We start from the raw sequence: 19809 nt of genomic DNA, 5'->3' as shown, positions 1-19809 counted from the left end.
CTGGGGTGGGTTGCAAACTCCTGATGGGGAGGTTTCTTCTGTGTATGATGTTTTAGTGCTCGGGAAAGAGGAGGCGAATGCAAACATCAGCCTGCAAGACCATCCATACACTGGGAGAGGCCCCATGACGAGCTCCCCACCTTCCCATCACCCTGATCCCAGCTGGGGAGCCAATCCCAAAAAGAGCAATCCCAACCCTTCCGGCCCACACCGCCTGACCGAGCGCCTTTTCTTTTGCAGGCAGGACAAGCTCAAAATCCACATGCGGAAGCACACGGGCGAGCGGCCGTACCTGTGCATCCACTGCAACGCCAAGTTCGTGCACAACTACGACCTGAAGAACCACATGCGCATCCACACGGGCATCCGGCCCTACCAGTGCGAGTTCTGCTACAAGAGCTTCACCCGCTCCGACCACCTGCACCGCCACATCAAGCGCCAGAGCTGCCGCATCGCGCGGCCCCGGCGCGGCCGCAAGCCGGCGGCGTGGCGGGCGGCCGGCCTGCTCTTCGCCCCCGGGGGCCCGCCCGTGGAGAGCGGCTTCGTGATGCCGCCCACGCTGGAGGAGATGAGCAGCCACCTCGGCAGCACGGCCATGTGCCTTCCCGGCCCCAGCCCCAAACACTTCCTGAGCGGGGCCAAGACGCCCTTCAGCCTGCAGGAGCTGGAGAGCCAAATTGAAGAAACCCAGATGAAGCTCTTCAGGCGGGCCCAGATGGACATGGAGAGGAACGCGGGCATCTTCGCCTTCGCCCTGGGCCACAATGAAAACCTCGCCGCCCAGCCCTTCTTCCCTCTCCCCGACCCTTGGAGCACAGGCTTCAGTGGCTTGGCGGGGCTGGGCCACGTGGCTCCCATCTCAGAGGCCAGCAACTAAACCCACCATGCCCGGTCCCACCATGCGTCTGCTCCCATCCCAACAAGGCAGCCCGCTCCCCTGACTCCCACCCGCCCTTCTCCAACATCAGGCTCCCGAGCTGCTCTTTTCCTCTCACTGCCATGGCCTGCCACGGGGCGTGGGGCACGAGGCCGTCCCTGGGGCGAGCAGGGCATGGGCAGGTGCTGTGCCCGTGGCCACCGGCACTTTAGACTCTGCACTTGGCTTTGGGGCTGTCAGGCACTCCCTGTCCCATCCCTCCACTCATGGCTCCATCTGGGAAGGCCAGGCCAGGACTGCTGCTCTCTTCAACACCCCCAAAAATGTCACTTGCCTTAGTCCAGGGCTCGGCCATCACCACAAGATGGCTTTTCTGTGGGAAATGTTCCCCATTTTCCCACGCAAGGAGCTCACTGGACACTGACAAGCCGTCCAGACTTGGGTCTGTTATGTTGCATTCCTTGACCCTTTTGGTCAAAAGGACTTTTCTGTTTTCTTTCTGGTTTTGTTTCCTTTTCTTCTTTATTAATTCCCATGTCTGGCAACAATATTTATTCTACAAGCGATAAAGGGGAGGTCTAGCAGCCTTACTGAGAGAGGGAGGATACTGGCCACTGCCTTTCTCAGCAGTATATCAGATTTACAGGGCTGGTGAAAGCCCTGACCTGCAGCATGAGTTGGGACCTTAAAAACATTTTAAAAAATTTTAAAAAAATTAAAAAAAAAAAAAAGGAGATCGAACACCTAGCGCAAAGCTGGGTGGAAAAGGGGGATTTTACTTATTTTGGTTCTTTAGCTATTTCAAAGTTTCAAAAGGAGAACCAAAGCCTATTTTGAGTATTTTAACTTCAGTTGCTTGAAAAGGTGAAGGAAGAGTTTTGGAAGAATCAGTAATATTTCGATACTGAGCTTTTATTAAACCCTTGCTTTGAAAAAATGAACCAGTGGGAATTTTGAAATGAAAAAGTCGTTTCAAACCAAAGAGTCAGAATTCGCTGCCGCTGACCATTCTGAAATGTCCGGGGTTCTGTCCTTAATTCCCTCAAATTCTCACATGACAGTAATGAGAAAAATTTACAAAACACTCGCATGTCCCCAAATCTGCAGTGTTGGTGGGAAAAATTCGGGTGTGCAAATATCCCTGCTGCTTGTCTCAAGGGATCTTTGTGGAAAAGAAGCTCACTACTGGTGTCTTGATGGTGATGTCATCTACTTGCCAGCAAGTAGAAATGCTCTTTCTTCACTGTAGTTGTTTCAAAAGAGAAGGTGGTGGCATATGACAGGGTGCTCCAAGTTGAAGTCACCCACGGTGGCCAGCAGGTTTGGGGTGACTCCCCAGCATCCCTGCAGTCCTCATCTCGGCCAGCCCATCTGGTAATTCTCTCGGGGCACAAAAAGTGTCCAGTTGGCTGGAATCACCCTGTCCACCTCCTTCAGCCCCAAATCCATGAGCTGCTCTGAAGGATAAAGGCTTTTGGTGGCCATCTGCCTCTGATGGCTCCTCCTGGATGAGCCGTGGGGGGCAGACATGGTGGGATCCCAGTTCCACCCCTGGCTGAGGTGGGTTGCAGTGGTTGTTTTACACAAAACCAACACTTGGAAATGTAAATGTTACAAATTGGGGCTTTTTATTTCTCTTTTTACTACTGACCTTTCAACGTCAGCAAAATCAAAGGGAATGCGAGGAGCGCGGGTTCATGAGGTTTTTGGTTTTTCCATCAGTGACGAGGTGGCTGGATGAGAATCTGCCCACCAGAGGCAAGGAAGGGGACACAGGGAAGTCAAGGGTTCCACAGCCCTCAGGAGGGTTGAGGGACTTCTGCTCCGAGACCACCCGTAGCAGAATGCTCCCAAGGACCTGCCCAACACTCGACTTCCTCCTCCCAAAAGAAATCCTTAGAGACTCCACGTGCAACAAAAGTCAATGGAGAGGAAAAAAAAGAAAGTAAGAAGAAAAAGAAATCTTCTTAAAACTGCATCAAACTTTTTCTTTTTAATCCATATCAACTTCTTAAACAAGCGATGTTTTGCAGATGATTGGTTCCTTCAGGTGTTTTTTTGTCTACGATTTGGAGTCATTGTAAAATATCCAAAGATGCTGAGTACTGTATGATCTGCAAGGACTTGAAGCAAGGTGTTTTTTCTGTCTCGGTTTGTTTGTTAGGTCGGTTGGGTTCTTTTATTTTTTTTTTTCCTATATGTCTAAGTGGGGATAAACCTTTGCAATTTTTCTATTTATAACTATTTTTATGTGATTGCTTTATGTACAAAACAATGGAAAAAAAAATCAAAACAAAAAAGTAGAGAGAAACACACACGTTCACAAACAAGTTTGCCTTAGTTACTCACGGGACAATCACCCTTAACTTTGATTGATGCTAAAAAGCGGATGGAAAAAAAAAAGAGACTAGATCACTTTATGTATTTATTAAACTGTATTAATTGATGCTTTTAAATTATTAGCAGGACTTGATTCTCTTGCCTGTGGCCATGGTGAGAAGGCAAAGCTGCTGCGGTTGCTGAGCTGCCAGCGCAGCCATCCGTGTGGCCTCAGCTCTGTGGATGTTTGCCTGACACCTTTTGGAAAGCCAGAATAATCACTTATTAATTAAAGATTGGGCTGGTATGGGCTCCAGCCCGAGGGGCTGTTGGCGTTGCAATGCTGATGACAATTATGGAGTTAAGGTTGATTTTCCCGCGTTGGCGCTGGGTTGGGTAGGGCTGGAGGGAGCTGAGTGCTGGCAGTGATCATCTTTTGGGGTGTAGAGGGATGTTTAGAGAAAACTCTTTGTTTCTTCCCGTTTTGGTGTTGTGTGGTGAGTCCAGGCCACAGGTATCCCCATGGGAGCCCAGCTGAGTGTGAAGGTGCCTTCCTGGGGATCTGCTCCCGTTTCCCAAGCCGGGCGGGTGCAATGAGCACCAAACCTCAGCCTGGAGGGACACGAGTTCTGTCCCTGCTCACGGTCTGGTGGCTTCTGGTTCATCCCACCCTGGCTTCTATGGCCTGGCTGCAGCAGGGGCAGCAGGGCAGGGGGGATTGTGCCCCCGTGCCCCTGGGCTCAGGTGAGACCCCACCTGCAGAGCTGCCCCAGCCCTGGCTCCAACAGCACAAGGACCTGGAGCTGCTGGAGCCAGTGCAGAGGAGGGCACGGAGATGCTGCCAGGGCTGGAGCCCCTCTGCTCTGGAGCCAGCCTGGCCCAGCTGGGGCTGTTCCCCTGCACAAGAGAAGGCTCCAGGGACACCTCAGAGCCCCTGCCAGGGCCTCCAGGCATTTTAGAAAAAAGATGGGGCAAACAGTTTAGCAGGGCCTATGTGATAGAACAAGAGTTGTTTTAAACTGAATGAAAGGAGATTCGGTCTAGATAGAAGGAAGAAATTTTTTACAATGAGGGTGGCAAAATACTGAAACAAGTTGCCCAAAGAGATGGTGACTGCCCCTGCATCCCTGGAAGTGTCCAAGGCCAGGTTGGACAGGGCTTGAAGCAATCTGGGATCGTGGAAAGTATCCCTGCCCATGGCTGGAGGTGGGATTAATTGACCCTTAATGGTCCCTTCCAGCTCAAATCTTCTGATGATTCTATAATTATATGAACAGAAATGACACAAACATTAGCCCTCTAATTCATGTGGTCGCACAGAAATTGCAGAATTCCTTTGCTGTTTTTGAATGAGGTGCCAAAGCCTGGAAGATAAGCTCCAGCTAGGAATGGTGGGACTCAAACCACATTGTTCAGCCATTTGGAGGTGAAGTAAACAGGTACCCTGAGCCTATTGAGACACCCACGTGTTGTCCTGCAGCCTGCAAGATGATGATTTCCAGCCTGCCTCTGAAGCCATCCTGGCTGTGGAGGGAGGCAGGTTCTGATGGAGGGTGATTCACCCCACCTACGCTGGACCTCCCAGGGGTGGGATGAATCACCTTTGGGCACCTCTCTGCTACCTACCAGCGTGCTGTGCTTTCCCAGAGCTCATGAGATAAGGTTAACCACGGGGAGGGATGTTCCCACCAGCACCGCTCCCTTCTCTCTGCTCAGCTCATGGGACAGTCCCTGGAAAAACCTTTCCCAAGAGGATGGGGTGCTGGCACAGCCCAGGGACCCAGGTCAGGCAGCTTGATTTAACTGGGAACGCTATGGGAAATAAAGGTCTGTATCAAACCTCCCAAGCCTGGGCACCAGGGATTCAGGCTCATGGGTCGTACACCCTGCTGCAATCCCAGTAAAACTTCCCAAGTTCTTACAGCCACAGGTCGTTTTCCTCTCTTTACACTTCAGAGAAGGACTCCACAACGTCAGGTGCTTGGGTGGGGTCCAGATCTGCAGGCAGAGTCCAGAAATGTGACTTGGGAACAAAGAAATACCAATCCCTCTCCCGGGGCAGGTGATTGATTGTTGAGCAGCTCCTCTGTGCTTGGAGCCTACAGGAGGCCATGGCAGGGCCAGCCCATAAACTGTGTGGTTTCGAGCACAAAAAAATCCCCATATGAAAATTATGTGAATTACTTTTTAGCTATTTAAATACACCTGTAACTTCTTTTTTTTTTTCAGCTCTTGTGGCTTTTAACCCCATTTTATGCTCATGTTTTGGTTTGCTTATGATGCCAGAACAACAACAACAACAACAAAATAAAAAAAAGATAGATTTGCAAGGGGAGGGTGAAAAAAAAATCTAAAAATCGCTTGGAGGAGCTGTGCATTAATCAGACACATGGGAATCACGGGAAAAAAACAGCTTCAGTAAATGCTTGTTAGCAACAACATATGGCTACATGCTTGCTCCTGAGCAGCTGCTGTTATCTGCTGGAGCATCCAGGCTGTGCAGGGGGAACGGCACCGGGGCGATGCTGCGCACGCAGCGTTCGCTTGGACCAGGTGTTGCTGCCAAAGGAGCATCTCCTGGCACGAGTGGCAGGGAGCTGGAGGGGCAAACCCTTTCCCTGGGCTTGAAACCCTTTTGCTGAGCAGTACGAGAGCCTCTTCCTGCAGTTGTGCAGATGGAAATTACATAGAGAAAAAAATATTTGTGTTTTAAGAAGGGAAGAAAGAGCCTGCCGTTTGGGAAGTGAGAGGCTTTTCCATTTGGCAGTCACCTGCAGGAAAAAAATAAAGGGAATAATTTTGCAAAGTACAGCCTGAAATGTTTTAGACTTGAATATGTCAGCAGGACTCCTGGCAGCACTAGTGAGGCTGCAAATGCTGCCCAGTCCCTGCTCCACTTGTGCTCTGCCTGCAGCCCCTGGGACCTGCCATGTCCCCCATCCTTTTCCATCTATTTTGGAGGGGATTAGTGCTTTACTTACAGTCTCGGTGCCCTGAAGCTGGAATATTGTGTGGTTGCAGGAGAAACTTTTAAGGTAAGAGAGTACATGAAGCAAGACCCCCACCATCTCATTTTAAGAAAATTATGTGCTTGGCAGCAGGTCACCCATGGCTGGGTTTTTAAGATCTGCCATTGCCTTTTGGTACCTCTGACTGTGTGCACCTGTGTTTCTTTCCAAGCCAAAAACAAAAAGGGAAGAACTGAGAAAAATCCCTTCTTGTAGAAGATACACCCTAAATAGTCCGAGCCTGAGTGAACTCCTCCCCATCCCACCTCCCAGCCCCACCTCTGGGATCTCCAGCAGAGGGAGAGCAAATACCTGTGGCTTGGAAATACCTTCTTTCCCCCCGTGTTTTTCTCTGTTGAACCAATGTTTTACATGACTTGCACTATTTGCTGTAGGGCAGGTTACTGTTTAGGTTTCTTTGTTCCAGTCTCTTGTTTGGTTGCGACTCCTCTTGGCCTGTACACGTACCTGCTGCACATCTCACACCCCTGGAGAAAATAAACTGTTACCTGAAGCACTGAGCCTCTCGTGTGTCCTTAGCGCTGCTCTGGGGCTGGGGAATTCGGATTTCAGCATCAGATTCCTGGCTGGACTTGGTGGTCTCGGGGGTCTTTTCCAACATAAATGATTCTGCCATCAAATGATGATGAGCAGGGTGGTGGACAATTTTATGGTGGCCCTCCAGGGTGACGCTTCATGTGGCACCTGGGCTGTCACCACGAGGGTGCAGGGGCTGAGAAGCAGCCTCTGGCGACGAACGAATGAAATTTTGTGCGGGGCAGATAAATGCTCTGTGTGCAAGTGCAATTGTCGGGGTTTTGTTTCCTCCCCGTCTCGGCACATCTGCCTGCTCAGCTCCTGCACGCTCGAACTTGGGCTGCCCTCGTGTGGTGGCCTGGAGGCAGCTCGGCCACCGCAGCGACACCGGGGACAGCAGAGGGCTGGGGACCCACATCTGGAGCTGTTCTGGGGGTCTCAGCAGCACCAGGACACGCAGGACCCCCCATCACCTCCCGTCTCACCCAGCCACGCCTGCTTGCCAGGAAGGGAAAATACAAACCTCAGCCACATCCAGAGGGAGTTTAATGGTTGAATTTGAACTTGATGAGTTTAAGCATCTTTTCCAACCTAAATGATTCAATGATTCTTAAGAATTTTTTACACCTCAGTTAATCACCCCCAAGTAATGAGGCCAGTGAGGATGGGAACGTGCCACAATTGTTGGTGGCCTCATAGGAACCCTGATTTTTTAGGGAATTATTCCTGCAGGGTAAGCCAGGACTGGACCCTCTGATGCCCAGTGCAGCCTCAGCTGATATTTCCCACTTCCCCTCATGGTACCACTAATAATTCTGCTCAGTTCAGGCAAGAAGAGGTTTCAAATGTACATCTTATGCAATTATATAAAGCTCATTTCCTGCGGAACTGAGACTAAAAACCATAAATGCAAATGCCAAGGAAGAAGCCAAACAGCAGTGCTGAGCTGCAGCCCCTGAAGTTTCCTTTTATTTCCTTCTTTATGCAGAGATGACACTGACTGAGATGTCACAAATCCGATCGGGCTCCCTAATAGTTCATGCAGTGCCTCGAGCCCCAGGGGTCATCTGAAATTCAGGCAGCCAATTTGCAGGCAGGAGATGCAAAGCCAGACCAGGCAGGGGCTGAGGTTTTTAAGGACAGACCCTGCCTGTCAGCTAAAACCTTCCTCTGCTCTTGGGTAACCTCTGGCAAATCCTTACAGGGATGGCTGTAAACCTGCCTGTCTTTAAGGGGTAGCTGTTAGCTCAGTTTCCATCGTGAACAGGACAGGGTTGTCTCCGTGGGACCAGCTTCTGCAATGTTAGCTGGAGTTCTGCAGCGTTGGGAAAATAGTCAAGGCTTCACCTCTGAGTTCTCAGAAATGAGTTCTCATTTAGGCAGCTTTTGTGATATTTTTCTGGAGGTCTTGATGATAAATTCATTGAAAGATCAGTTGGAAATACAAAGTCCTCACAACCTTTCTGAGACAAGGTCCCAGATCTGAAGTGAAGATGAGCAGTGATTTGCTCTGGGTGTTGCTGCAGGGGTGTGAGCCAGGCTGTGATGCCCCGAAATTTAGGAGGATTAGAATTCAAACAGGACCTGGATGAGAAAAATGAAAAGTGAACAGAAACTCTGTGGGAGATGGAAGAAACTCTCCCATGGAGAGACAGTAAGGCCACACCTCCAGGGCTGGGGACAGCTCTGGGCCCTCAGGACAACAGAGACACTGAGGGGTTGGAGCGTGTCCAGGGCAGGGAACGGAGCTGGGAAGGGGCTGGAGCCCCAGGAGAGGCTGAGGGAGCTGGGAAGGGGCTGAGCCTGGAGAAAAGGAGGCTCAGGGGGGACCTTGTGGCTCTGCACAATTCCTGACAGGAGGGGACAGCCATGGGGGTCGGCTCCCAGGTGACAAGAGGAAAGAGCCTCAAACTGTGCCAAGGCAGATTTAGGTTGGATATTGAGGAAAATCCCTTTGTGAAAGCGCTGTCCAGCCCTGGCACAGCAGCCCAGGGCAGTGATGGAGTCCCCATCCCTGGGATTTAAAGGAGACTTGAAAGATGTCTAGTTGTGGCACCAGGGGACATGGGTTTGGTGGACTTGGCAGTGCTGGGGGAATGGTTGGATCTGATGATCTTAGTGGCTCTTCCCACTTAAATAATTCTGTGATTCTGTGAGCTAGGGGCAATCATCACTGCTGCAGCAGCAGACCAGATGCAGATGAGCTCCTCCTGCAGCTGCCCAGTGCTCTTTATGTTCAACCAGCTCAGCCTGTGACAGAGATTTGTAGCTCCAAGCACTTGAGGTACTTCTTCCCTGGAGTGAAAACAGCCAAGCTGGATAATATAAATATACACATATATATGTGTGTGTGTGCGTATATATAGATATATATATCTATATATGTATATATACACTTTCAATGGATTCAACAACCCTAATATATGTATAAATGTGCTAATATAATAATTAATATATAATATAATATATAAATATAATAAAATATATAATATAGTATAGTATAGTATACTATACTATAATATAATATAATCTAATATCATATCATATTATTATATTATATCATATATTATATATTATATATTATATATTATAATATGATATGATTTGATATGATATCATATCATATCATATCCCTATATATGTGTCAATGCTTCAGAGGCTTACATGTATCTAATATGCATTTAGCTGTTACCCTCACCAAATTTTATACAGAAAACAACAGAATTTCTCCTTTGGGAGGGGAAACTGAGGCACGGAGAGGCACAGAGATTTATTCACAGTGCCCTTGCAGCACACAGGTATCTCTCTGTGTGTGTTTGTGTGTGTGTGTGTGTGTGTCTGTGTGTGTGTGTGTGTGGTGTGCTCGTGTGTCTGTGTGTGTGTGTGCTCTGTGTGCTCTGTGTGTGTGTGTGCTCTGTGTGTGTGTGTGTGTGCTCTGTGTGTTTGTGCTCTGTGTGTGCTCTGTGTGTGTGTGCTCTGTGTGTGGTCTGTGTGTGTGCTCTGTGTGTGTGTGCTCTGTGTGTGTGTGTGTGTGCTCTGTGTGTGTGTGTGCTCTGTGTGTCTGTGTGTGTGTGTGCTCTGTGTGTGCTCTGTGTGTGTGTGTGTGTGTGTGTGTGCTCTGTGTGTCTGTGTGTTTGTGCTCTGTGTGTGCTCTGTCTGTGTGTGCTCTGTGTGTGTGTGCTCTGTGTGTGTGTGTGTGTGTGCTCTGTGTGTGTGTGCTCTGTGTGTGTGCTCTGTGTGTGTGCTCTGTGTGTGCTCTGTGTGTGTGTGCTCTGTGTGTCTGTGTGCTCTGTGTGTCTGTGTGTTTGTGCTCTGTGTGTGTGTGCTCTGTGTGTGTGTGCTCTGTGTGTGTGTGTGTGCTCTGTGTGTGTGCTCTGTGTGTGTGTGTGTTTGTGTGTGCTCTGTGTGTGCTCTGTGTGTGTGTGCTCTGTGTGTGTGTGTGTGTGCTCTGTGTGTGTGTGTGCTCTGTGTGTGTGTGTGTGCTGTGTGTGTGCTCTGTGTGTGTGTGTGTGCTCTGTGTGTCTGTGTGTTTGTGCTCTGTGTGTGTGCTCTGTGTGCTCTGTGTGTGTGCTCTGTGTGTGTGCTCTGTGTGTGTGTGCTCTGTGTGTGCTCTGTGTGTGTGTGTGCTCTGTGTGTGGTGTGTGTGTGTGTTGTGTGTGTGTGTGCTCTGTGTGTGTGTGTGTGTGTGTGTGTCTCTCTGTGTGTGCTCTGTGTGTGTGTGTGTGTGTGTGTGTGTGCTCGTGTGTGTGTGCTCTGTGTGTGCTCTGTGTGTGTGCTCTGTGTTTTGTGCTCTGTGTGTGCTCTGTGTGTGTGTGCTCTGTGTGTGTGTGTGTGTGTGTGCTCTGTGTGTGTGTGTCTCTCTGTCTGTGTGTGTGTGTGTGTGTGCTCTGTGTGTGTGTGTGCGCTGTGTGTGTGTGCTCTCTGTCTGTGTGTGTGTGTGTGTGTGCTCTGTGTGTGTGTGTGCGCTGTGTGTGTGTGCTCTCTGTCTGTGTGTGGTGTGTGTGTGTGCTCTGTGTGTGTGTGTGCGCTGTGTGTGTGTGCTCTCTGTCTGTGTGTGTGTGTGTGTGTGGTGTGCTCTGTGTGTGTGTGCTCTGTGTGTGTGTGTGTTTGTGCTCTGTGTGTGTGCTCTCTCTGTCTGTGTGTCTGTGTGTGTGTTCTGCTGGCCTGCACAGGTGCAAACCACCCCTGGGGAGTGCTGGGCCTTGGCAGTGGCTCCATCAGCGTGTTAAATTAAATTCAGGAAACCCCATCTCCTTGTCTCCAGCATCCCTGTCTGATTCAGCAGGCCGCTGCGCAAATCGCCATCCGGCTGGCGAGGATGAAATTTGGAGCAAGAGGGAAAAAGAAAGTAACCAAGAGAGGGCGTTTTTTACCCGAGAGGAGCCCGTGCCAAGATGAGCGGCGGGAGCAGCGGAGCCGCCGGGGACCCGCACGGCTCCGGCTGGCTCAGGACTGTCCTTTATCTGTGATAAAGGTGTGGCTCCCAGGGTGGAGGAGTCTCTGCCAACAGCCCACCCCTGAAAAAATCCCACCACCAGAGGTAAAGGCCCACGTCCCTGGTGATGCTCTGAAGCACTTGTGCGACAGCGAGGGAAAATGAATCAGGAGCATCATTCCAAATGGCAGCGAGGAAGGAAACTCCTTCCCCGACGTCCCTCTAAGCAGCATCAGAGTAAATTCCAGCAGCAGGGAGGGGCTGCAGATACTGCCACCAACCCCCTGATGGGGCAGGGATGTCCAGAGCAGGGGACGTGGCCGTGTCACACACGTGGGCTCCTTGTTTGCAGCGAAATCCTGCGCCGCCCGGGCCAGCTGCTGCGTTAAGGCTCCATATGCCCGGCCATATGCTCCATCCACACAGGGGGGTGCTGGGGGTGCCTCCAGGGGGGAAAAGGGACATCCCAGCACGTGGGAGCAGGTGGGGTTTAAAGGGACCAGAGGTGTGGGAAGGATGCCTGGCAATTGTGAGAAGCGTGGGGTGAATGCGTCTGTGCCCAGCAGCAGCACAAGGGGACCAGAGGTGTTGGGGGCATGCTGAAGGGCACCACGGGCCTTTTGACATGGGCCCCTGGCATAAAGCACTAAAATCTGGGCAGGAGGATGCTAACAGGGTGCAGGAGGGCCCCACTGACACTTTGCAATGTGTTTCTCTAAAGCAGTTCGTCAGCAGGTTGCACTTACAAAATTTATTATGAAGCGGATTTTCGGGACACGAACAAGCTTGGAAAAGCATCACGGTGGAAACCAGAAGGTGCCGGGTGTTGCTGCACTTTGGGAGCATAGCTTGCCTGGGAGGCAGCAGCAGCAGGGTGGATGGAGGAAAGAGTTTCAGCTCATCCAGGTCAGACACCCACAGAGGTGTTCACTGGTGTTCCAGCTCCTCCTACAGTTAAGGGGAGAGCAATCCCTCTCCAGCTAAACCTCTGGAATGGGTCACGTGTCCACACACTTTGGAAATGCTGCTTGCTCTCCAGTGGCAGGAGGGGAATATGTCCCTTCTCATGCCCTGTCCACTTTGCCTATCAGTCTCCTGGTCCCCTGAACCCAGCATTCAGAGCTTTCACCAACCACCACTGAAGATCCCAGCACATCTAAACACCCGGGATGGGAAACAGCACGGTACTAAAGGATGCATTCTCTGTATGGAACAGCAGATCAGAAAGGCAGGAGGCTGTGGATGCATCCAGAGCTCTCAGGTGCTGGATGAAGGGCTAGTAAGGGACACCACCAGCTGAAGATCCTCAGGTGCAGCCTAAATAGCTTGGGGTTGTTTGGCTGTGCTGTTAATCCCACAGCACAGGGAGAGAGAAGGGTGGGATCTGCACCCTCTTCAAGCCACACTGCGGGGTGAATGGGGTTTTTCCTGCATTCTTGGTAGCTCAAATACAGGTGAGGAGAGAGAGAGAATACCAGCACGATGCAAGAGGCTGGTGAAAATGCTTGAAAAGACAGTTTTTGATCTGAAAATTCAATTTATCTGGACAAATTAGGGTATTGGCTTGAAACAAAACTGGGGACCTGAGCCTCGTTACATTTAATAAACTATCATGTGTTCTCTCCCATCAGCCTGTACCAGACTCTCCGTGATTTACAGCCCACAGCTGTAACCTGAGCCATCTCCCTGCTTAGAGAGAAACTCATTTAATCTGAGTCCAGGTCTGAGGCTCCTTGAGGGAAGGCAGCTAATCTTTCTGCCTTAGCTCCTCTATTTGTAAAATGGAAATGGTGACTTTATCCATCTTTGTGGGCTGCGGTGGGGCTTATCGCTTAATCTGAGACTTGCTGTGCCTTGATCAGGGAGCCTGGTGTGAGAGGCTGCATTAGCTGTGTTGTTTGGGATGCTGGTTCCTGTTGTGGCTCCGAGGATGTGGAGGGATTTGTGGGGGGAGAAGGGGAGGGAGGCACTGGGGAGCTGATTCCAGTGTCAGGAGAGCAGGTACAGGCTCATGCCTGGTGAAAAGTAAGGAGGTGCTTGCTCAGGAAGACATGGGGAATGTTGAGTACAAGGATAAATAAGTCTTGCTGTGGACCTAAACCCAGTGGGGCCAGTGGGGCAGAGTAGGGCACGGAGATGCTGCCAGGGCTGGAGCCCCTCTGCTCTGGAGCCAGCCTGGCCCAGCTGGGGCTGTTCCCCTGCACAAGAGAAGGCTCCAGGGACACCTCAGAGCCCCTGCCAGGGCCTCCAGGGGCTCCAGGAGAGCTGCACAGGCACTGGGCACAAGGCATGGAGGGACAGCAGCCAGGGAATGGCTTCCCAGGGCCAGAGGGCAGGCACAGATGGGATATTGGGAATGAGGAATTGCTGGCTGGGAGGGTGGGCAGGCCCTGGCCCAGGATGCCCAGAGCAGCTGTGGCTGTCCCTGGATCCCTGGCAGTGCCCAAGGCCAGGCTGGATGGGGCTTGGAGCACCCTGGGATGATGAAAGGAGTCCCTCCCTACCCATGCAAGCCTTGAGCTCAGTCAAGCTGAGCTGTTGTTGTCTCTGCTGGTGCAGGACCAAAGCCTGAGAGGATCTGCATCTGCATGTTGTCTTCCAGTGTCTTTATAATTCATGATGGTCTGTCTGAAAGAAGCTTCTGGCAATGTGTTTTTGTTACTGGTCTTAAAATAGGATGCAGAAGAAAGGTTTTTGGGACATAATTCATTTTATTGGCTCTTCTGCACCAGAATTAATTACAGCCATGTTTATTGCTCCAGCAAGTAGAGATGAGTTAGATAAGGGAATTACTTTGTTTAGGACAATGAATAATTTATGTCGCAAATTTGCCAGAACCTTGAAATCTGAAGGCCTGGTTTTGCTTCCTTCCATGTCCAGGGAGCAAGATTGAGCCATAATCCTTGTTTGTAACAAACACTTTATGATTTTTCCATCATTGTAATCATGTCTTCAAACTCCTGTAACTCAAAAGATGGAATTTCTCTGTGTAGGGTGCCTTGTCATCCAGGTTACTTCTGTGTGTGGTGGTGAGAGGTTTGCCCAAGGAAAAACCCATTCTGTCCTAGGACAAACATCTAGTGCACAATAAAGCACACAAGTGACTGCAGAGGGAGTCTTGATGTCTTTGGTGGCTCATGAAATCCTCTGCCAAGACACAGGTTCTGTGTCAAACCCACAACTCAGCTCCTAGCTGAGCTGGAGGAGAAGGTTTTAGAAAGACACCCTGAGCATCAGGGACTAAAAACCTCCCAAACTTTACTATAAACTTGCAGTTTCTTTCCCAAAGTCACTTCTTTCCCAAAGTCACTTCTTTCCCAAAGTCACTTCTTTCCCAAAGTGACTTTTCCCCAGGCTGTGGGCTTCTGATGAGTATTTGAATCATAGAATATTCTAAGTTAGAAGAGACACACAAGGATGATCAAGAACTCTTGGAATATTGCTAGTATTTTTGCCTCAGGGAAAAAAAAAAATCTATTTTTTCCCAAAGAGGATAGAGTTGTTGTTGAGAATTTCCTGTCCCTGGGGTGGGCACAGCTGCCTGCCCACCTCCCTGAGAGCCTGCACAGCCGTGGGCTGTGTCCCAGGATGGGATCTGGGTGGGTTTGAGAGCCTTTTCCTTGGAGATGGATGGTGCATGTTGGTTTGTCAGCCTGGTCTGCCCGTGTTCTGGAGCAGAGCTGGAGGGCTCTCAGTCAGGCACACACTGGTGTCCCTTGGATGATCCCTCTCTTCAGAATGAGGAGGGTAGGTAGGAGGGAGAGACAGAGAAAGTCAGAAACTGTGACTTCAAAGACGAGCTGGGATGGGAGCCCGTCAGCTTCTGAGAGGAAAAACAGGGATGGTTTTCATTAGTGAGAAGGTAAAACACAGGGCTAGACAAATAGCAATGCCCTTGCATAGCTCCCCTCTAGTCCAAGAAAGGACACTTGTGGGGGACACTGGCACCCTCAGAGGAAATTGTTATGTCTTGGGAGAAAAATCTATTTGTTTTAACCAAGGGAGCCTCGGAGTGGCTCCCTTTTTGTGGCACCAGGGTTGCTGCTTCTGCAGAACAGAGGGCTCTGATATCAAACCAAGGCTAAAAGAAGGGACTGAGTGAGGAGAGAAGGACACTGAGGCCCAATCTGCCTCTGCAGAAGCTAACACTGCTCCAAAGAATGCAAGCTGAAGGCTGGTTACCCAGACCTGACAGGCTGCAGGCAGGTCACCAGCACGTCCCAGCTGCCACAGTGCCCTCTGTGCCATCCAGCACGGGCAGAAGTTCTCTCGGAGCACACAGAAGGGGTGGGCGGGCAATTGCAGGGTATTCGTGTATTTTTCACAGTCACTAAAAGCAAAAAGCAGCAGTGGGACTGTGGTGTGGAGTGAGCAGGTCGTGGGATGGCAGAAGAAACCCAAGGTAGATAAAGCACAAGTGCTGAGTGTGGAGGGGGCAGTGGGGAATGGTGGCACTGCAGGGACTTGGGCAGTTTGGCCAGTGTCTGACAGATGATGGCAAACACCAACACTGGCTGAAAATTAACACTTAGGGCTTGGATTTTGGATGTGGATCCCTAAAACAGGATTCAGCTTCCTGATTTAGCAGTGCTCTGGTAGCTCTAAGCCTGGCCCCCGTGCTGGTTGCTGTGTGCTGCTTGCGCTCTGGTCAAGCCCGAGCTGTGTCCTGAAGCCCTCAAAGGTCTTTGCTTCAAACTCCCCTCCTCACATCCAAGACACAGCTGAAGCAAAACTCAAATAACAGTGGGAAAAAGGAATCTCACTGTTTTCCAATCCTTTTTTCTTTTAAAGTACAAGTGTGCTGGTGTTGCTCTCCTTCTTTGCAGGTGCAAGGAAGGCACAAGCGTGTTGGACCCCCCTCCCCATGCATTCTCTCAACTTTTCAGGTCAGGATTCATCCAGCAGCTGAATTTTTGTCTCCTGCAGAGGCAGAGAGGAGGAAAAAAAGAATGAGAGCTAAAAAGCCACCTGTGGATCAGTCACAAGCAGACAGAGCTGGAGGCTGCTGGGGCAGCACTTTTCACAGGCAGAAGTGAACAAAGTGGGCAGCTCTTTCCCTTGCTTGGTGTTGAGAGCTGTCAGGCAGCCTGTGAGATGGACTCTGTGCTGGAAATTTCTGTGACAGGAGAGGTAATTTGGCAGCTGCTGAAGTGTGTTGGCCTTCAGCTTCTCCTACCCTCCTGGACATGGCCTTAAAAGCCATCTTCTGTGTGTGGGGACATTGGAACACTCCTGGCTGCTCCTGGAGGATCTGCTGGTGTCCTGGTGAAGCAGCTTTGAGGCAAAAGTTTGGCATGTGCCAGGGCCTGAACACCAAACTCCTAACTGTGCTATCTCCCAAGTCTGCTAACCTCACCCGGGCTATTTGCCTCCCCTGCCTCAGTTTTATCTCCAGTATTTTTAATTCCCATTTACTCTGCCTTCAAAACTTACCCCAAGGGGTCAGGTTGGAGGTCATGGGGAGAAGTGGATCATCACAGGGAAGAGGGTGAGCACCTCTCCTTTTTTGTCTGAGCAGGCTGTGGTTTGCACAGAGGCTTCAGGCTGGAGCAAGGGTGGGTGTGCCAGCTCACTGCAGGGTTAGATTTTGGTGCAGGGGCATTTTTGCAAAAGCATGTGCTGACAGGACAAGGGGGAGTGCTTGCCAACTGACAGAGGGCAGGGTAAGATTAGATATTAGGAAGAAATTCCTCCCTGTGAGGGTGTGAGGCCCTGGCACAGGGTGCCCAGAGAAGCTGTGGCTGCCCCATCCCTGGAAAGGTTCAAAGCCAGTTTGGGTGAGGCTCTGAGTAACCTGGTGGTGGTGGAAGATGTCCCTGCCCATGGCAGGGGGTTGGAACTGGATCATCTTTAAGGTCCCTTCCAATCCAAGCCACTCCATGATTCCCCAGCAGCTGTGGGCCATAGGAAGGCACCATGCCACAGGCACAGCCCTTGAGTGCCCACTCCTTGGGGTTACAGGTTCTTTTTTCTTCCCTTACACTGAAATCACCTCTGAGACAAACCACAGCATAAACCAGAACGCAGTGAGTGCAGAGTCAGGCTGCTGCCCTCCCCAGCAAGGCTCGGATCAGGGTTCCAAAGTATTTGCAAGGGTTAGGCCATAATGTGCACCAGCCAGCCTGCTTCTAAGTTAGTTATCAAAGCCTCAGGAATTTGTCAAAGCTATTAGAACATAAATTGTGCTAAATTAAGAAAGAAGAAGCTAAGAAACCGAACACCAAAACAACAAAAACTAGGTGACAGATGACTGTGAAACACCTGGACTATAACCAATCACGGATGCTAAGGAATGGAAGCAGAAAATGAGAGAGCCAAACAAAAGCATCAGTCAAGAAGTGTGTACTTAGTATTTTGTAGAATCTGTAAATATGTGTGTAATGTGAAAATAAGTGGCTTCTACTTATGTTAGTCAGTTATTCAAAAGTCCTAAATTTTCCACAATAGAACAGTGTCTTTCTGATCCCTGCCTCTCTCTGCTCAGCCACAGGGAATCTCCACGAAAGCTTCCACTTGCTCCCATCCATCCAGGGCTCTTCAGGACCATGTAGGGGACAGCAAGAGGGCTGAGCCCACCTGTGCTGTGGGCCTGCCCTGAGGGAGAGGCAGAGCTGCAGCCCCTGACACCACTGGCTGACAGGGTGCCACACTGTGCTGGGGGGCTGCCACAACGCCCCATGTGAACCTCCTGCCCCTCTTCACAGGATCACAGCACAGTGTGGCTGGAAGGGACCTTGGAGATCATCTCATTCCATGCTCCTGCCATGGGCAGGAACATGTTCCACTAGACCAGGTTGGCCCAGCCTATCCAACCTGACCTGGAACACTTCCAGGGAAGGGGCATCCTCAGATATGCCCCCATTCCCCTTCTGATTACTCCAGAACTTAGTCTACCTTTGTGTCCAGGCATAAGCAAGCTCAGCCTCATTCTTAGCCCCTAGCAAAGAATCTTCCACTTTCACTGGGTTGTCTTGGTCCTCAGATGGAATTCCCAAGTGCTGCCTTGCTGAAATGGCTTTAGCAGCCTCTTTGGACTGTGTAAGATCAGACCTCTGGGTGTCCATCAGAAAGGTGGCTGCTGCAGCCTCTACCACAACAGATCTGTGTCCTTTCAAAACCCAATCCCCACCTGGAATGCTCTGAAGCAGCCAAGTTGGCAAATTCACAGACAGAGGTCTAGTAAGGGAGCAGCTGGGGTTACATTAGCACCAGGCTGTACAATGCAGTTTTTTCAACACTAAAAACCAAAAACGGGGAGAAAGTTTCGTTTCAGTCAACCAAGAGAACAGATTTAAAATTCAATATTTAAAATCACTGCAATGTAAAGTAATGCTCCAATGAAAGCTCATGAAATATATTTATTCTGAATTATACAGAGGAAAAAAGGGAGTAATTACTTAGCCAAGCTATAATTTCATTCATTATTATTAGGTGGATTTAGATTACTTGCTCGCTCAAGATTAGAGATTTGAAATACATGGCTGAAATCCTCTTTCTAATCCAGAATTGCTAAATCCTTGGGTATTTCTCCACGATCATGCTTTGATTTGCATCTGTGTTGATGTTCAAGACATAATTTCAGTTGTCTGCCAAATATTTGTTCCTTTCTTCTCCCCTAAACACAGTCCCTGGTTTTCCTGATAACAAATGCTGTAGACAAACCAAGAGCACCAAGGTTCCCCAAGGCTCCCAGCACTACAGATCTCAGCACAGTGTTGTAATTATAAGCTAAAAGCAAAAGAGAATGAACTTTATTGAAACAAAAAGTGGCAGCAGTGTAAAACCACTTGAAAATGTGATTTTCTTTTTTAATTTTAGCAGCTTTGTATAATCCTAGATTCAGTTGAGTTGTAAGGGACCTAAAAGATCATCTCATTCCAAATGGACAGGGACACCTTCCACTATCCCAGGCTGCTCCAAGCCCCATCCAGCCTGGCCTTGGACACTCCCAGGGATCCAGGGACAGCCACAGCTGCTCTGGGCACCCTGGGCCAGGGCCTGCCCACCCTCCCAGACAGCAATTCCTCATTCCCAAGATCCCATCTGTGCCTGCCCTCTGGCCCTGGGAAGCCATTCCCTGGCTGCTGTCCCTCCATGCCTTGTGCCCAGTGCCTGTGCAGCTCTCCTGGAGCCCCTGGAGGCCCTGGCAGGGGCTCTGAGGTGTCCCTGGAGCCTTCTCTTGTGCAGGGGAACAGCCCCAGCTCGGCCAGGCTGGCTCCAGAGCAGAGGGGCTCCAGCCCTGGCAGCATCTCCGTGCCCTCCTCTGCACTGGCTCCAGCAGCTCCAGGTCCTTCTGATGTTGCAGTACACAGTCCACAGCAAGTACCCAAACTTGACAAACCTTCTTTCTTGGACTGCAGCTAACAGAGATGAATTCTAACCCCTGTTCCCAGTTGCTGGGTGCCTTTGGCTCTGCCTACCCACCCAGCTGTTGCTGGGTGTGGGGATGTGTCAAAGGAAGGAGAAAGCAGACAGAGCTGGGGCTCCAAGAAAGAGGAGCTAAACCTCAGTTGGATAACTGGAGGGGCTCCCACAGTGCTAAGAGGGTTATGCCAATTTGTGGTAGGGAAGGTTTTTTTTGGTCCTTCATCTTTTTGGAAGGGGTTTTCTAGACCCTACTGGTTCTCTCTTGG

General features: G+C 50.3%; 1 protein-coding gene across 4 annotated transcripts in view; it reads left to right on the top strand.

Moving 5' to 3' along the window:
* Positions 1-6695, top strand: part of ZBTB7C (zinc finger and BTB domain containing 7C) — a 157279-nt gene extending 150584 nt beyond the window's left edge. For all 4 annotated transcript variants that reach the window (XM_030237587.2, XM_030237588.2, XM_050986723.1 and 1 more), the window contains one exon: positions 241-6695. In XM_030237587.2, coding sequence (XP_030093447.1) covers positions 241-877 — 637 coding nt within the window. In that variant the 3' untranslated portion in view covers positions 878-6695. The remainder of the gene's footprint in view (positions 1-240) is intronic.
* The last annotated feature ends 13114 nt before the right edge of the window (positions 6696-19809 follow it).

This window comes from Serinus canaria, chromosome Z (assembly GCF_022539315.1).
Source record: "Serinus canaria isolate serCan28SL12 chromosome Z, serCan2020, whole genome shotgun sequence".
NCBI lineage: Eukaryota > Metazoa > Chordata > Aves > Passeriformes > Fringillidae > Serinus > Serinus canaria.
The sequence above is the reverse complement of the archived record's forward strand: the minus strand, read 5'-3'. Positions and strand labels throughout refer to the sequence as shown.